General features: G+C 45.0%; 1 protein-coding gene across 8 annotated transcripts in view; it reads left to right on the forward strand.

Moving 5' to 3' along the window:
* The window catches only part of CALML4 (calmodulin like 4), a 45,296-nt gene that overhangs the window by 7,997 nt on the left and 18,659 nt on the right, over positions 1–18,640 (forward strand). For 2 of the 8 annotated variants that reach the window (XM_056571629.1, XM_056571627.1), the window contains exons 1-2: positions 17,136–17,365; positions 17,684–17,714. The exons of 1 other annotated variant lie outside the window; for it this stretch is intronic. In XM_056571629.1, the coding sequence (XP_056427604.1) occupies positions 17,267–17,365; positions 17,684–17,714 (130 nt within the window). In that variant the 5' untranslated portion in view covers positions 17,136–17,266. Of the gene's footprint in view, positions 1–17,095; positions 17,366–17,683; positions 17,715–17,774; positions 17,796–18,111; positions 18,133–18,640 lie in introns of those variants that run through there. 5 more of the 8 variants (XM_056571626.1, XM_056571625.1, XM_056571624.1 and 2 more) reach the window with 4 other exon arrangements.

Below are 18,640 nucleotides of genomic sequence, written 5' to 3' on the forward strand. Positions count from 1 at the left end.
GTCACCCGGTGCGGTAGAAAATGGTGTCACCCCCATACCTCCCCCCTCCCCCCAGTAAGTTTTTAGCCTGTTGTGACAGACACCACTGTTGTAGCGCATTGTGAGAAATTCCAGTATAATAATCAGATATACCAGTTGCCACAGAATGGGAAAGTGTTAAAGAAGTTTTCACCATTTAAATATACAGCTCCCAGAATTACTTAAAGGGGTACTCCACTGGAAAACATTTACTTTTATATCAACTGGTGCCAGAAAGTTAAACAGATTTTTAAATTACTTCTATTTAAAATCTTAATACTTACAGTACATATAAGCTGGTGTATGCTCCACAGGAAGTTGCGTAGTTCTTTCCAATCTGACCACAGTGCTATTTGCTGACACCTCTGTCCATGTCAGGAACTGTCCAGAGCAGGATAGGTTTGCTATGGGGATTTGCTCCTACTATGGACAGTTCTTGACATGGACAGAGGTGTCAGCAGAGAGCACTGTGGTCAGACAGAAAAGAAATTAAAAAAGAAAATAACTTCCTGTGAATCGCTTATACAGCAGCTAATAAGTACTGGAAGGATTAAGATTTTTAAATAGAAGTAATTTACAAATCTGTTTAACTTTGTAGCACCAGTTGATTAAAAAAAATGTTTTCCAGTAGAGTACCCCTTTATGCAGTGGTGAGGTTATGCTGGGAGTTGTAGTTTCACTGACCATAACTGTAGAACTGACAAGCGACTACAGCTCTGATAGGACACAGAGAGGAGAATACACAATGATATCAGTGACTACAGGTGACGTCTTCTCTATAGTCTTCCCTTATCTAATTCAGATGGTACATACCGCCTGGTCCAGCTAAAACTTCTGTCTGTAGAATGTGACGCCCAGACGTCTCCTCACTATGTCAGCGCATTCTCATCCTCTATATGAAAACAATTATTATTATAAACCTGCCAGACACTGTATCCTCTAAATATAATACTACAATACACTATACTCTTTGATTATAAACCTTCCATACACCATACCCACTGAATATAATACTACCACACACTGTACATTCTGAATATAATACCAACACATACTGTACACTCTGAATATAAATCTGCCACATACTGTACCCCTGAATATAATACTATCACATACTGTACCCTCTGAATATAATACTACCATATACTGTACCCTCTGAATATAAATCTGCCACATACTGTACCCCTGAATATAATACTATCACATACTGTACCCCTGAATATAATACTATCACATACTGTACTCTCTGAATATAATACCAACACATACTGTACACTCTGAATATATTACTACCACCCACTGCGCCCTCTGAATATAATACTTAGAGATGAGCAAACTACAGTAAATTCAACTCGTCACAAACTTCTCGGCTCGGCAGTTGATGGCTTTTCCTGCATAAATTAGTTCAGCTTTCAGGTGCTCCCGTGGGCTGGAAAAAGTGGATATTGTCCTAGGAGACTCTTTCCTAGAAATGTATCCACCTTTTCCAGCCCACCGGAGCACCTGAAGGCTGAACTAATTTACGCAGGATAAGTCATCAACTGCTGAGCCGACAAGTTCGTGACGAATCGAATTTACTGTAAGTTCGCTCATCTCTAATAATACTACCACAAACTGCGCCCTCTGAATATAATACTACCACCCACTGTGCCCTCTGAATATAATACTACCACAAACTGCGCCCTCTGAATATAATACTACCACCCACTGTGCCCTCTGAATATAATACTACCACAAACTGTGCCCTCTGAATATAATACTACCACAAACTGCGCCCTCTGAATATAATACTACCACAAACTGCGCCCTCTGAATATAATACTACCACAAACTGCGCCCTCTGAATATAATACTACCACAAACTGCGCCCTCTGAATATAATACTACCACAAACTGCGCCCTCCGAATATAATACTACCACAAACTGCGCCCTCTGAATATAATACTACCACAAACTGCGCCCTCTGAATATAATACTACCACAAACTGCGCCCTCTGAATATAACGTTGCCATACAGTGCACCCTCTGAATATAATACCACAACCGCAGTAACACCCTCAACATCCGTTAGCTGATGCTATTACCACGGGAGGGGGGTATTGGTGGTGTTGCTAGTGGATGATCGGGGTGCTACTAGTGGGGGGGGTGTTGCTGAAGGATGATGAGGGTGCTACTGGCCATCCCCCCTGGCAGTATCACCCCCATCATCCATCGGCAGGATCATCCTCCTTGCAGGAGCACCGCCATCATCCACCATCAGGATCTGCTGATGGGGGGGGGGGGGGTAGTTGCTGGCGGATGATGAGGGTGCTACTGCCAGGGGGGGAGCATTAGGTAGGCAGCAGTTCCCCCACATTAGGTAGGTAGCAGTTTCCCCACATTAGGTAGCATCTTTTCCCCACATTAGGCAGCATAGATTCCCCACATTTGGTACCAGTTTCCCCACATTAGGTAGGTACCAGTTACCCCACATTAGGTAGCAATTTCCCCATATTAGGTAGCACAGAATCCCCACATTAGGTAGCAGTTTCCCCACATTCGGTAGCACAGATTCCCCACATTAGCTAGCATAGACTCCCCACATTAGGTAGCATAGACTCCGCACATTAGGTATCATAGACTCCGCACATTAGGTAGCATAGACTCCCCACATTAGGCCGCAGGTTCCCTTGCAGGTTCCCCACAATGCGTCAAAGTCTCCCCACACACACACACACACACATAAAAAAAAAAAACACATACAACACAGAGAGACACACACACACAAACACACACAGTCAGAGAGACACACACTCACAGACAGACACACAGTCACACACAGTCACACACACACACAGAGTCACACAAACACAGTCACACACACACACAGAGTCACACAAACACAGTCACACACACACACAGAGTCACACAAATACACAGTCACACACAGTCACACAAATACACAGAGTCACACAAACAGTCACACACACACACAGAGTCACACAAATACACAGTCACACACAGAGTCACACAAATACACAGAGTCACACACACACTCAGAGAGTCACACAAACACACACACACACACACACAGAGTCACACACACACAAACATAGATAGAGACAGACACACACGCTCACCGATCCAGCGCAGCGCGATCCTTCTCACCGGGCGCAATGCGAGTGACGTAACTGACGTCCCCCTGCGCGGCCATGCGGTGTGACGTCAGGCCGGCGCAGACGTGGGAGCGGAGGCCGGGCACAGTACTGGTGAGGGGGGGGGGGGCCTGATGACGGACGGGCGCACTGAAAGGGGGGGGGGGTTGCTAACGGACGGGCGCACCGCACACACAGCACAGGGGGGGGGGTGCTGACGGATGGGAGGCCGGTCGGGCACATAGGGGGGTGTAAGTGTAGCTGGGGAGGGGGGTGTGGGTGCTGCGGAGTCTTGGTGTCACCCCATTAGGTTGGTGTCACCCGGTGCGGGCCGCACCCCCCGCACCCGGGTCGCAACGCCACTGGTTATAACCAATCTCAGATATCTGGTAGTATAGTATCCCAAATTACCTGGCTTGATATTAACTCCCCAGAATATGGATTCCAGGGCAGAGATTTTCCTCTGAGTCAATTTAGATGCAATATTCGGTAATATGCATCTTTAACAAACAGCATTAAATAATGACGTAGCACCTTTAAAGGGGTACTCGGGTGGAAAACTTTTTTTTTTTTTTAAATCAACTGGTGCCAGAAAGTTAAACAGATTTGTAGACATGCCACATTATCAGCGTAATGCAGGCATTTCCGAATGGCCTTGAACCGTCCTCGTGTCATGGCCATACCGTAGAGTGGGGTCTGGTACAGGATGTCCCCACTCCAGTACTGCCTGACACTTGGTTTTTTGACTAGGCCCATATGCAGCACGAGGTCCCAAAATATCCTCATTTCGGCTGCATTGATGGCGCACCATTCATTGGGCCTAGCCAAAAACTAATCAGGGCAGTGGGCAATGAACTGTTGAGTGTACAAGTTTGTTTGCACCACCATATCTTTGACAAAGTCGTCACTGGAATAATAGCCAAAATAGTCTATTTCAGTGTACACAGTGTATTTCCGTGTCAATCCAGATTCCTGAGTCGCCAACAAACTCAGGAATCCGTGGCTGATATCCCTCTGGGGTCTCCAGACAGGTTCACCAGAAGGGGGCTCTGGTACACTTGTATGGGGGGTTGGACTCCTATTACGAACTGCATGGACACTCGTACTAGTGTCGGCCACTGGGTCACTATCATGGGGGGGGGGGGGGTTGCCACCATGAGGGGCTCGTCATCAATTCTAAATGATGAGGAGGACAAGGAAGAGCACAGAAAAGTAAGATCTTCCTCGACCACACTGGCAGATTTGGAGTCGGAGGCAAGTAAAGCGAGGGTGTGTGTGTGTGTGGGGGGGGGTTAAGTGTGTAGTGTATGTGCTTGGTGTAACTTATATATAACCATGTGTGATTATACATCACACACTGTTATAAGAAAAAAAAAATGCTGCAGCAAAATAAATAAATAAAGCGGGCCAAATGCAGTGCCCTGAAACTCTAATGCTCACCCTACACTACACAGCTTTTCTTCAGCCCTGAGGGGCACAGATCTCGTCTCTTATATTCTCAGCTCTGCTCACTGACTGAGCTTGGTGAGCGAGCAGAGCTGAGAGAAGGGGACATTAACTCCTCTTCTGAATTCACCAGCGATCTGCGGCAATCGCAGACATGGAGGGGTCTCAGGACCCCCCTGGGCATTGTCACGGGATGCTTGCTGAAAAATGTAAGCAGGCATCCCGGTCTGGTTCCCACGGGCGTACAGGTACACCCTGTGTCCTTCACTACCAGGACGTCAGGGCGTACCTGTACGCCCTGTGTCCTAAAGGGGTTAAACAATAGTTATTATGCCGAGCGCTCCCGGTCCCTCCTCCTCCCCGGAGCGCTCGCGGCGTTCTCCTCTCTGCAGCGCCCCGGTCAGACCCGCTGACCGGGAGCGCTGCCACTGACACTGCCGACGGGGATGCAATTCGCATAGCGGGACGCGCCCGCTCGCGAATCGCATCCCAAGCTACTTGCCTGTCCCGGTCCCCGGCTGTCACGTTCTGGCATGCGCGGCTTCGCTCTCTAGGGCGCACGCACGCGCGCCAGCTCTCTAAGATTTAAAGGGCCAGTGCACCAATGATTGGTGTCTGGCCCACTCAATCTGTAATTAGCTCCCACCTGCTCCACGCCTATATAACCTCACTTCCCCTTCCCGGTATTGCCGGATCTTGTTGCCTTGTGCCAGAGAAAGCGTTTTGTGTATGTCCCAAGCCTGTGTTCTAGACCTTCTGCTGTTGCCCCTGACTACGACCCTTGCTGCCTGCCCTTACCTTCTGCTACGTCCGACCTTGCTCTTGCCTTGTCCTTCTGTACCGCGCCTGTCTCAGCAGTCAGAGAGGTTGAGCCGTTACCGGTGGATACGACCTGGTTGCTACCGCCGCTGCAAGACCATCCCGCTTTGCGGCGGGCTCTGGTGAATACCGGTAGCAACTTAGAACCGGTCCACCGGTACGGTCCACGCCAATCCCTCTCTGACACAGAGGATCCACCTCCAGCCTGCCGAATCATAACAATAGTGGCTCATTTGTAAGCTCTCATATTGGGTTTCCAAACATCTGGACTAGGACTTCCATTGTTTTTTTTACTCTCTTTGTAAACAAGTTGTAGGGAGCGATTTATCAAAACCTGTCCAGAGGAAAAGTTGCTGAGTTGCCCATAGCAACCAATCAGATCGCTTCTTTCATTTTTGTAAAGGCCTCTAAAAAATAAAAGTAGCGATCTGATTGGTTGCTATGGGCAACTCAGCAACTTTTCCTCTGGACAGGTTTTGATAAATCTTCCTTTTAGTCTCTGTCTGCCTTTGAACAGAGGGCAAAAAGGTGAGGTCAGTATTATACCAAGGCCTGACAGAAAACAGGAACATTCTGGCTTCAGAGCCCTGAGCTAGGGATTCCATAAGCAAAAGAAAATGATATATTGATTTATATTTATAATAATATGATAACGCCCGACAAACTTTCCATAGACTTTATTATTACCTGAAGAAGAGGAGAGCCTGTTTTCTTCTTACTGCAGTAGACTTGGCTGTTTTAATGCAGAATTATTATATTTTAGTATATGGGAATTGCTATCCAGCTCCTGTGTTTTCTGTTACATTAGCAGACTTTTTTTTTTTACAAGAATTCTGGCAAATAATTAGGCAAAAGAAAGTATTTTCTGGACAATATATGACTTCTATTTCAGGTTACAGTCTGCCTGGAGCTCTGGCCCTGTGGATTTTGATCTAACAATACGTTAAGACAATCATTAATATATATATATGTTTAGTGCAAGCAATTTATATGTTATATATACCGATTATATGTGATTGCGCATTAGACAACTCGGAAATGACTGCACTTACCTTGTAGATGGTTATTTCAGAATAAAAACTATATTTTCTTTTTTTTATTGTAAAGGAATTCTTTTTTATATTTCTATATTTTGTATTGTAAGGATTACCGTATTTTTCACCCTATAGGACGCACCGGCATGTAAGACGCACCCAATTTTTAGGGGCAAAATCTAAAAAAATAAAGATTTCGAACCCAATAGTGGTCTTCAACCTGCGGACCTCCAGATGTTGCAAAACTACAACTCCCAGCATGCCCGGACAGCCGTTGGCTGTCCGGGCATGCTGGGAGTTGTAGTTTTGCAACATCTGGAGGTCCGCAGATTGAAGACCACTGCATAGGATGTAATACTCACGTGTCCCCGCCGCTCCGGACCCGTCACCGCTGCCCTGGATGTCGCTCCATCGCTGTCGCCGTGTCCCCGTCGCTCTGGAACATCTCTGCTGCCGGCCGGGTATCCTCGCTCTCCGTCGCCACCATCACGTCGTTACGCACGCCGACGCACGCCGACGCACATACACGACGACGTGATGACGAGGAAGGAGAGTGCCGGCCATACAGGGGATCCCTGAACGGAGAAGACACCGAGGAGGCAGGTAAGGTCCCTCCCGGTGTCCTGTAAGCACTAACCCGGCTATTCAGTTGGGCTGTTCGGGACCACCACGGTGAAATCGCGGCGGACCCGAACAGCCCGACTGAACAGCCGGGTTAGTGTCACTTTCCCTTCAGACGTGGCGGTCAGCTTTGATCGCCGCGTCTGAAGGGTTAATACAGGGCATCACCGCAATCGGTGATGTCCTGTATTAGCCGCGGGTCCCGGCCGTTGATGGCCACAGGGACCGCCGCGATAGGGGTGTATTCGCCGTATGAGACGCACTGACTTTTTCCCCCCAGTTTTGGGGAAGAAAAAGTGCGTCTTATACGGCGAAAAATACGGTAGTTCACACGTGCATGTTTTTGCTGCAGATTTTGCTGCCCAATGACTTCAATGGGCAACAAAATCTGCTGAGGCAAATCTGCAGCAGAAAATACGCATGTGTGAACGCACCCGAAGGTAACTGACTTTATTAGAAAAGGCAGAGGCTAGAATTGTCTGTTCTAAGACTTTGTTCACACCAGCTTTTTTCCAATAATGGTACTTCAGTGGAATATTTTATTGCAATTGCTATAGGTCTAAACATATAGGGGGAGATTTATCAAAATCAGTCCAGAGGAAACGTTGCCCATAGCAACCAATCAGATCACTTCTTTCATTTTTAACAAGGCCTCTGCAAAATGAAAGAAGAAATCTGCTTGGTTGCTTTAGGCAACTGGGCAACTTTTCCTTGGCACAGGTTTTGATAAATCTCCCCCATAGTGTGCATTTACCTTTAACCCCTTAAGGACTCTGGACGTTTGAGTACGTCCTGTCAAATCCCGGCCCCCCGCCGCTAGCTGGAGGGGAGCCGGTGCCCGATGCCTGCTGAAACCGTTCAGCAGGCATCGGGGCATATCTCCCAGGGTGGTCATGATGACCCCCCATGTCGGCGATGATTCGTCAGGGCGCCTGCTGTGGGTGTCACTCCCGCAACCCGCTCCGCCCCTCTTCCGGAGGACGTGAGCGGGTGTGGGACGTGCACTCCGGGAGCTGGGGACCCTGATCCCCGGCGTCAATGTTGGGATCGGGGCCCCAGGAGCGGCGGCGGCGACGAGGGACTGACCTGATGCAAAAAGGGCATGCTGGGAGCTGTAGTTAGGCAATAGCAGGAGGCAGACCACCACAACTCCCAGCATGCACAAACAGCTAAAGTGCATGCTGGGAGTTGTAGTGGTGCATCTGCTGGTTGCATAACTACAACTCCCAGCATGCCCGTTGGCTGTCGGTGACTGCTGAGAGTTGTAGTTTTGCAACAGCTGAAGGTACACTGAGTTAAGTAGCAAACCAGTGTGTCTCCAGCTGTTGCATAACTACAATCCCCAGCATCCCCAGCCAAAGTAGTATGCCTCCAGCTGTTGCATAACTACAAGACCCAGCATGCCCTTCCGCTGTCGGTACATGCTGGGGGTTGTAGCTTTTGCAACAGCTGAAGGCACACTGGTTGCAAAACACTGAGTTTGTTACCAAACTCGGTGTTTCACAACCAGGGTGCCTCCAGCTGTTGCAAAACTACAACTCCCAGCATGCACTGATAGACCGTACATACTGGGAGTTGTAGTTTTGCAACAGCTGGATGCCCCCCCCCAATGTGAATGTACAGGGTACACTCACATGCGCGGAGGTTTACAGTACGTATCCGGCTGCAAGTTTGAGCTGCGGCAAATTTTCTGCCGCAGCTCAAACTGCCAGCAAGAAACTACTGTCAACCCCCGCCCGTGCGACTGTACCCTAAAAACACTACACTACACTAACAAAAAATAAAATAAAGAGTAAAAAACACTACATATACACATACCTCTACACAGCCCCCCTCCCCAATAAAAATGAAAAACGTCTGGTACGCCACGGTTTCCAAAATGGAGCCTCCAGCTGTTGCAAAACAACAACTCCCAGTATTACCAGACAGCCACTGGCTGTCCAGGCATACTGGGAGTTTAACAACAGCTGGAGGCCCACTGTTTGGGAATCACTGGCGTAGAATACCCCCATGTCCACCCCTATGCAAGTCCCTAATTTAGGCCTCAAATGCGCATGGCGCTCTCACTTTGGAGCCCTGTCGTAATTCAAGGCAACAGTTAAGGGTCACATATGGGGTATCGCCGTACTCTGGAGAAATTGTGTTACAAATTTTGGGGGGTATTTTCTGCGTTTACCCTTTTTAAAAATGTAAAATTTTGGGGAAAAGAAGCATTTTAGGTAAAAAAAAAAAATTTTTTTTACATATGCAAAAGTCGTGAAACACCTGTGGGGTATTAAGGTTCACTTAACCCCTTGTTACGTTCCCCGAGGGGTCTAGTTTCCAAAATAGTATGCCATGTGGGTTTTTTTTTGTTTTTTTTTGCTGTTCTGGCACCATAGGGGCTTCCTAAAGGTGACATGCCCCCCAAAAACCATTTGTCGCTCCTTCCCTTCTGAGCCCTCTACTGCGCCCGCCAAACAATTAACATAGACATATGAGGTATGTGCTTACTTGAGAAAAATTGGGTTTCAAATAACAAGTAAATATTTTCTCCTTTTTACCCCTTGCAAAAATGCAAAAATTGGGTCTACAAAAACATGCGAGTGTAAAAAATGAAGATTGTGAATTTTCTCCTTCACTTTGCTGCTATTCCTGTGAAACACCTAAAGGGTTAAAACGCTGACTGAATGTCATTTTGAATACTTTGAGGGGTGCAGTTTTTATAATGGGGTAATTCTAATATGAAGACCCTTCAAATCCACTTCAAACCTGAACTGGTCCCTGAAAAAAAGCGAGTTTCAAAATTTTGTGAAAAATTGGAAAATTGCTGCTGAATTTTGAAGCCCTCTGGTGTCTTCCAAAAGTAAAAACACGTCAACTTTATGATGCAAACATAAAGTAGACATATTGTATTTGTGAATAAAAAAAAATTTATTTGGAATATCCATTTTCCTTACAAGTAGAGAGCTTCAAAGTTAGAAAAATGCTAAATTTTCAAATTTTTCATCAAATTTTGGGATTTTTCACCAAGAAAGGATGCAAGTTACCACAATATTTTACCACTATGTTAAAGTAGAACATGTCACGAAAAAACAATCTCGGAATCAGAATGATAACTAAAAGCATTCCAGAGTTATTAATGTTTAAAATGACAGTGGTCAGAATTGCAAAAAATGGCCGAGTCCTTAAGGTGAAAAAGGGCTCAGTCCTTAAGGGGTTAAAGAGATTGTACAAGAAAACAATTAGCTGTTTCTAGTATTGTACTTCAGTTAAAAGGGCTGAGCTGATTAGACACTGGGTCTTGCCACAAGAGGGTGTACAAGTGCTTCCTCCACTGCCCTATAAAAAGACTCTCATAGGCTACTTTGAGTAGTGTACCTCTTGGTAAGAAATTGTTGACTCTTAGGCATGCCTCAAGATACACTCAAGAAATGATGCCCAGTTGACAGAGGAGGCATCATTAGACTGAAATAAGCAGGATGCTTGTCATGAATTTCCTGCCATTCTGGGCACACATGGTAAACAGGCTCTAGATGGCCCAGACAGACCACCAGTAGAGAGGATCAGCTGATCTGCCAGCAATCACAAGCAGTTCCCACAGTCCACCATCTAGAAACAGGTGGCACCTTCACTACATACCCATCTCTGCCTAGACCATTTTTTGATAGCAGAAAGGAATTTGATGTAACGGTGTCCATTACATGTCCCGCCATTGACAGACAGTCGCCTTAGACTGCTGCAAACTGAAACTTTATTGTGTTTTGCAACAAATGCATGTTTTCTGCAACCTCTGCTGGCTCCCCGTTTCCATTGCGACCAATAAATCACACATTCGTCACTTGTGTGACATATTGGCCGGAAGGAAGGGGGAGCGAGCAGAGGTTGCAGAGAAGTGGGGTCAACACAGAGAAGGAAAATGCGTCACTAAACAACTTCAGTATAGAAAAGATAACTACACTGGAATAACACAAAGGCTTTTTTTTTTTTTTTTTTTTTTACAAGATGGGAGCCCAACATGGGAAAGTAGATTTTATAGCATATTCTGAATAGGATGACACTCCTTTTCTGACACTTAAAGGGGTTATCCAGGAAAAAACTTTTTTTTATATATCAACTGGCTCCAGAAAGTTAAACGGATTTGTAAATTACTTCTATAAAAAAAAATCTTAATCCTTTCAGTACTTATGAGCTTCTGAAGTTAAGGTTGTTCTTTTCTGTCTAAGTCCTCTCTGATGACACCTGTCTCTGGAAACGCCCCCAGTTTAGAAGCAAATCCCCATAGAAAACCTCTTCTAAACTGGGCGTTTCCCGAGACAGGTGTCATCAGAGAGCACTTAGACAGAAAAGAACAACCTTAACTTCAGAAGCTCATAAGTACTGAAAGGATAAAGATTTTTTAATAGAAGTAATTTACAAATCTGTATAACTTTCTGGAGCCAGTTGATATATATATAAACAAGTTTTTACTGGAATACCCCTTTAATACACAGCTCTCACATGGAGCTGTAATACACCATTGTGAATAAGGCCTTTGAGCAAAATAAATACTTGTTGTAAAATAACATAGGAGGCCGGATTACTGCTCCCGCCAACTTATCAGGTGATGGAGGTTCTGCTCTCTAGTAAAGGGTGAATAGGCAGCAAAGAATTTACAAGGTCAGACATGATCAGGAGTTGTTGTGTAGCCAGAATTAAACTAACAAAATCCTTTCCTAAATACTACTGACAGTATAAGTCATAATTCACTTTAGACATCTGCCTCTGTTTTTGGCTAGATAAAGATTTAGGCTATGTTCACATGCTGCGATTCAGCTGCGGATTTTAGCAGGATGCGGAATCACTAAGTCATTAGGTAGCAAATCCACAGGGGATGTTTGGATTAGCTTATGTTATAAAAATAAATAAAAATGCAAATGTTTGAAAAATGTTTCCTGTATGCTTCTTACTGTATTTTTTTTTTTAAACAAAAACATTTTGATGTACGGGGGGACTGAGGACTCAGGACGGGTCATGGATTATTAGTAGATAAATGCAACATAGAACTGCTGAAACATTGTAACTGCATTAGTAAATAAAAACATAGGCTTGCATTGAGGGGGCGGAGTGTGATATCACAAGGGGGCGGGGCGTTGACGTCACAATGCTCCGGCCCCCGTAATCGCCAGTAATCAGACCCGGAGCGAACATGCTCCGGGGACTCATTATGATGGGGTGCTGCGTGCAAGATCACGGGGGTCCCCAGCGGTGGGACCCCTGCGATCAGGCATCTTATCCCCTACCCTTTGGATAGGGGATAAGATGTCTTTTAAAGGAGTACTCCAGAGTAGAACTTTTTTCAACCATCGACCCCCAAGTTGCTGGCATATAAAGCAACAACCTGGACTTACCCAGGTATTGCCACTCCCGTCCTCCTGTGCTGTCTTCTTCCTGGTTGCGGGTGGTCACACTGCTGATCAGCTAAATACTGGCCACAGTGATGTTTTGCTTCGGCCAACAATGGGCTGAGCAGCAGTGTGACGTATCAGGCCCCAGGAAGAAGACAGCACAGGAGGACGGGAGTTCTCCCTCTCTCCTGAGCTCGGCCTTAGTGGTACCAGTCAGGAGGTGGAGGAGATTGTCAGTATGTGGAGAAGAGGGAAAGCATCCAAGTCTTCAGAGAAAGCAGATCACATAGGCTGTGCTGTATCAGTGTAGATAGGAAAGCATGCAAGGCAGATAGAGGGAGTGAATGAAACAAGATGTTTATTGGAATGGCTGATGTGCATGGGCCACCAGGAGGTCTGATATCATGCGAGGAGTTCTTGTCATGATCACACAGCAGGTGATAGAAACTACTACAGTCATGGCCTTAAATGTTGGCACCCCTGAAATTTTTCAAGAAAACAAAGTATCTCTCACAGAAGAGGATTGCAGTAATAGATGTTTTGCTATACACATGTTTATTCCCTATGCCATTGTCCTACTGGAAGACCTAAGATCTCAGATGCAAACCCAACTTTCTGACACTGGGCTGTACAGTGCGACCCAAAATCTGTTGGTAATCCTCAGATTTCATGATGGCTTGCACACATTCAAGGCACCCAGTGCCAGAGGCAGCAAAACAACCCTAAAACATCATTGAACCTCCACCATATTTCACTGTAGGTACTGTGTTCTTTTCTTTGAAGGCCTCATTCTGTTTTCGGTAAACAGTAGAATGATGTGCTTTACCAAAAAGCTCTATCTTGGTCTCATCTGTCCACAAGACGTTTTCCCAAAAGGATTTTTGGATTACTCAAGTTCATTTTGGCAAAATGTAGTCTTGCTTTTTTATGTCTCTGTGTCAGCAGTGGGGTCCTCCTGGGTCTCCGTCATAGCGTTTCATTTCATTTAAACGTTGACGGATAGTTCACGCTGACACTGATACTCCCTGAGCCTGCAGGACAGTTTGAATATCTTTGGAACTTGTTTGGGGCTGCTTATCCACCTTCCGGACTATCCTGCGTTGACACCTTTCATCAATTTTTCTCTTCTGTCCACGCCCAGAGAGATTAGCTACAGTGCCATGGATTGCAAACTTCTTGATAATGTTGTGCACTGTGGACAAAGGCAAATCCAGATCTCTGGAGATGGACTTGTAACCTTGAGATTGTTGATATTTTTCCACAATTTTGGTTCTCAAGTCCTCAGACAGTTCTCTTCATTCTGTTGTCCATGCTTAGTGTGGCACACACAGACACACAATGCAAATATTAAGTGAACTTCTCTCCTTTTTATCTGCTTTCAGGTGTGATTTTTATATTGCCCACACCTGTTACTTGCCCCAGATGAGTTTAACCCCTTAAGGACTCAGCCCATTTTGGCCTTAAGGACTCAGACAATTTAATTTTTACGTTTTCATTTTTTCCTCCTCGGCTTCTAAAAATCATAACTCTTTTATATTTTCATCCACAGACTAGTATGAGGGCTTGTTTTTTGCGCGACCAGTTGTCCTTTGTAATGACATCACTCATTATATCATAAAATGTATGGCACAACCAAAAAACACTATTTTTGTGGGGAAATTAAAACGAAAAACGCAATTTTGCTAATTTTGGAAGGTTTTGTTTTCACGCCGTACAATTAATGGTAAAAATGACATGTGTTCTTTATTCTGAGGGTCAATACGATTAAAATGATACCCATTATTATATACTTTTATATTATTGTTGCGCTTAAAAAAATCACAAACTTTTTAACCAAATTAGTACGTTTATAATCCCTTTATTTTGATGACCTCTAACTTTTTTATTTTTCCGTATAAGTGGCGGTATGGGGGCTCATTTTTTGCGCCATGATCTGTACTTTTTTTTTATACCACATTTGCATATAAAAAACTTTTAATACATTTTTATAATTTTTTTTTAAATAAAATGTATAAAAAAAGTAGGAATTTAGGACTTTTTTTTTTTTTTCGTTCACGCCGTTCACCGTACGGGATCATTAACATTTTATTTTAATAGTTCGGACATTTACGCACGCGGTGATACCAAATATGTCTATAAAAAATGTTTTTTACGCTTTTTGGGGGTAAAATAGGAAAAAACGGACGTTTAACTTTTTTATTGGGGGAGGGGATTTTTCACTTTTTTTTTACTTTTACTTTTACATTTTTTTACATTTTTTTTTACACTTGAATAGTCCGTCCGGCGTTCTGAATGATCGGATCCCCGCAGCAGCGCTGCGGGCGATCCGATCGTTCATTTAAATCGCGAACTGCCGGAGATGCCGGGATCTGTATTGATCCCGGCACCTGAGGGGTTAATGGCGGACGCCCGCGAGATCGCGGGCGTCGGCCATTGCCGGTGGGTCCCTGGCTGTGATCAGCAGCCGGGATCAGCCGCGCATGACACGGGCATCGCTCCGATGCCCGCGGTTATGCTTAGGACCTAAATGTACGTCCTGGTGCGTTAAGTACCACCTCACCAGGACGTACATTTACATCCTGCGTCCTTAAGGGGTTAAAGGAGCATCACATGCATGAAACAATCTTATTTTTCCACAATTTTGAAAGGGTGCCAATAATTTTGTCCAGCCCATTTTTGGAGTTTGGTGTGACATTATGTCCAATTTGCTTTTTTCCTCCCTTTTTTGGTTTAGTTCCAATACACACAAAGGGAATAAACATGTGTATAGCAAAACATGTGTTACTGCAATCCTTTTCTGTGAGAAATACTTTGTTTTCTTGAAAAATTTCAGGGGTGCCAACATTTACGGCCATGACTGTATATAGGAAAGTACCTTGTTATGGGTTGCTGTGTATTTATTTATTTTTAAATGACTTTTCTACGGTTTAGGATAAGGGTTGTTAGGGTACTGTACAAAGGTTCTAATGATCCCCAGAATGGCTTATCATGTGTTTATCTTTGAAGAGGAGGGAGCGCAGCCTTTGCAAACACTGTTGAGGTAAGAAGGGGAAATCAAGGAAGAGGAGATCCCTTATGGAGTTTAGAAGGGGAGAGAAGCACAAGGAGTTTTTTGTTTGCTTCTTCACTGTATTGCATATTTTAGCTATATTGTCTGTCATTGCCCAGTCACTATGGGGGACATTTTATATATTTTATATTTTTTTTTTTGTTTACTCCGGGCGCACAAAAAGCACGTGCGACTGAGCACTTTTTTGGGGCGACTTTAGTGGGTAAGCAAAAAGTTACAAACAGCCTTTACCTAAGCAAATTTGAGTTTTCACTTTGCAGTGGTCATTATGATGTGCGACTGTCACACAAGTCAACTCCAGGTCTCTCCAATCTCATGTATCTGAGCAAATAAAATAAAAAAGTCGCAAAAAAAAGTCTCACAAAAGTCTTTTGTGCGACTTTTGTGTTTTGCTTATGTGCTCCAAATTTATCAACCCCCTGTGATAGTATTATAAATATGCACATAAGCAAAAATAAAATGACTTCAGAACTTGCTTACCAAAGCAAACAATGATAAATGTCCTCCCTATGTGGATCAAAAACAGAACTAATGGAGACAAGAAGCAAACTTGTGCCTAATGTGATTGTGTTTATTTTAAGTGCTTTGAAAAGTGACCATTACCATTGGTTTCCAGACATATTTATAATGCAAGATGAAAACGACCCGTAGACTGCTGGAACTCTACAAATGGACCTACATCCTTAGGGAAGACATGTACCAACCTCCAGGCATAAAATTCTAACCTTACCTTGCACTTAGAGGGGTACTCCGTCCCTAGACATCTTATCCAAAGGATAGGAGTTAAGATGTCTGATCGCGGGGGACCCACCGCTGGGGACCCCTGTGATCTCCCTGCTGCACCCGGTGTTCGTTTAGAACGTTGGGTGCAGCGCCGGAGGCTTGTGACATCACGGCCACGCCCCCTCAATGCAAGTCTATGGGAGGGGGCGTGACGGCCATCACGCCCCCTCCTATAGACTTGCATTGTGGGGGCATGGTTGTGACGTCATGTGCCTCCGCTCCGCATCGCCAGTCATCCGGCACGGAGGGAAGTTCGCTCCATGCACCAGATGTCTGGGGTGCCACAGCCGAGTTCGCGGGGGTCCCCAGCAGCAGGACCCACACGATCAGACATCTTATTCCCTATCCTTTGGATAGGGGATAAGATATGTCTAGGGGTGGAGTACTCCTTTAAAGGGGTATTCCAGGCAAAACCTTTATATATCAACTGGCTCCGGAAAGTTAAACAGATTTGTAAATTACTTCTATTAAAAAATCTTAATCCTTCCAATAGTTATTAGCTTCTGAAGTTTTCTGTCTAACTGCTCAATGGTGATGTCACGTCCCGGGAGCTGTGCATGATGGGAGAATATCCCCATAGGAACTACACAGCTCCCGGGACGTGAGTCATCAGAGAGCAGTTAGACAGAAAACAACTCAACTTCAGAAGCTAATAACTATTGGAAGGAGTAAGATTTTTTAATAGAAGTCATTTACAAATCTGTTTAACTTTCCGGAGCCAGTTGATATATTAAAAAAGTTTTGGCCTGGAATACCCCTTTAAGCAATCACGGTGACCCAGCATAGGTAATATAAGGCTATGATGGGGTAATGTTGGATTGTGCTTCATCTACTTCATATGACTGTGGTTAGGCCTAGGGAGAGGTTGTGTTTGTCTACACTCCATAAATATTTCACTGGACTAGGAGTTTTGTATGGCAGCTGCTTTATGAGGGTAATAGGACCTGTTACCTGGAATCTGACCCCGGGTCTCCATGACAATAGAAGAAGTGTGGCCGGATATTCATCTTCCTGTGTGGACTTTAACATTTCACTCAGGGCAGGAAGCAGGAACAGCACAGAGAACAGAGATGGTAGGTGATGATCAGATGATGGGGACAATTATCATGGTGGCACAACATGGCATGCCTGCACCCATCCTTTACCATGTCAAAAAGCAGCGGTCTTCAAACTGTGGCCCTCCAGCTGTTGCAAAACTACAACTCGCAGCATGCCCGGACAGCCGGGAATTGTAGTTTTGCAACATCTGGAGGGCCAGAGTTTGAAGACCACTATCATAGAGGGTAGACTGATGACATTTCTTAGATGTATTGTGAATTCTAACCGTTTTGACGTTATGCATTTTGTATGTATTGCTGACATTGAGGTAACTGGTTATGTGTTTTCTGCAGACCAAGTTTCTGTCCCAGGATGACATACAAAGTAAGTTTTGGGGATTGTGGGAGGACAGGCCTGATCGTAATAGACGCTTTGTTATCGGACTCCTGCATTGTCTAGTATAGGGTAAAAATGGACAGAGACTGATACAGAAGTCATAGCACAGCAACTCAAAGGGAACTATCATGTTTCCTATCTTCCCCGTTTAGTCTTGTTTTGGCTGATCACACTAATATCTATGTGGAAACTACTGGCTTGCCTCCTGTTTATCCATACCTCCCAAGGGTCTTTCTTTTGGAGACATGGGGGGAGATTTATCAAAACCTGTCCAGAGGAAAAGTTGCCCAGTTGCCCATAGCAACCAATCAGATTGTTTCTTTCATTTCTAAAAAGGCCTTTGCAAAATGAAAGCAGCAAGCTGATTGGTTGCTATGGGCAACTGGGCAATTTTTCCTTTGCACAGGTTTTGATAAATCTCCCCCCATGGTTTATACTAGTGTTCCTCTGCTATATTCACCTATCCATGCATCTATATTACTGTGGTGCAGGACACTTATCCCTTATCAAAAGAACAGGGGATAAGTGTCCTGCATGGTGCCCCAGCTCTCCCCAGAAACGGAGCGTAATAACCCTGCATGTGTTGGCCAACACGCCCCCTCCTTGTATCTCTAGGGGGGGGGGGGGGGGGGGGAGTGGGGAATCTGTTTGGGTATCACTGGCTCTCCTATAGAGCTACCAGGGGGTTGACATGCTCCATTACTGGGGAGAGCCGGCGGCACCGTGCAGATGACGGGGGGAGGTCCCAGTGGTCGGATCCCCCCCGCTTTGAAACACTTAAATACTGTATATACTCGGGTATAAGCCGACCCGGATATAAGCCGAGGCTCCTAATTTCGCCCCAAAAACCCAGGAAAAGTTATTGACTAGAATATAAGCCTAGGGTGGAAAATACATCATGCCCCCATGTCATC

This window comes from Hyla sarda, chromosome 4, assembly GCF_029499605.1.
Source record: "Hyla sarda isolate aHylSar1 chromosome 4, aHylSar1.hap1, whole genome shotgun sequence".
NCBI lineage: Eukaryota > Metazoa > Chordata > Amphibia > Anura > Hylidae > Hyla > Hyla sarda.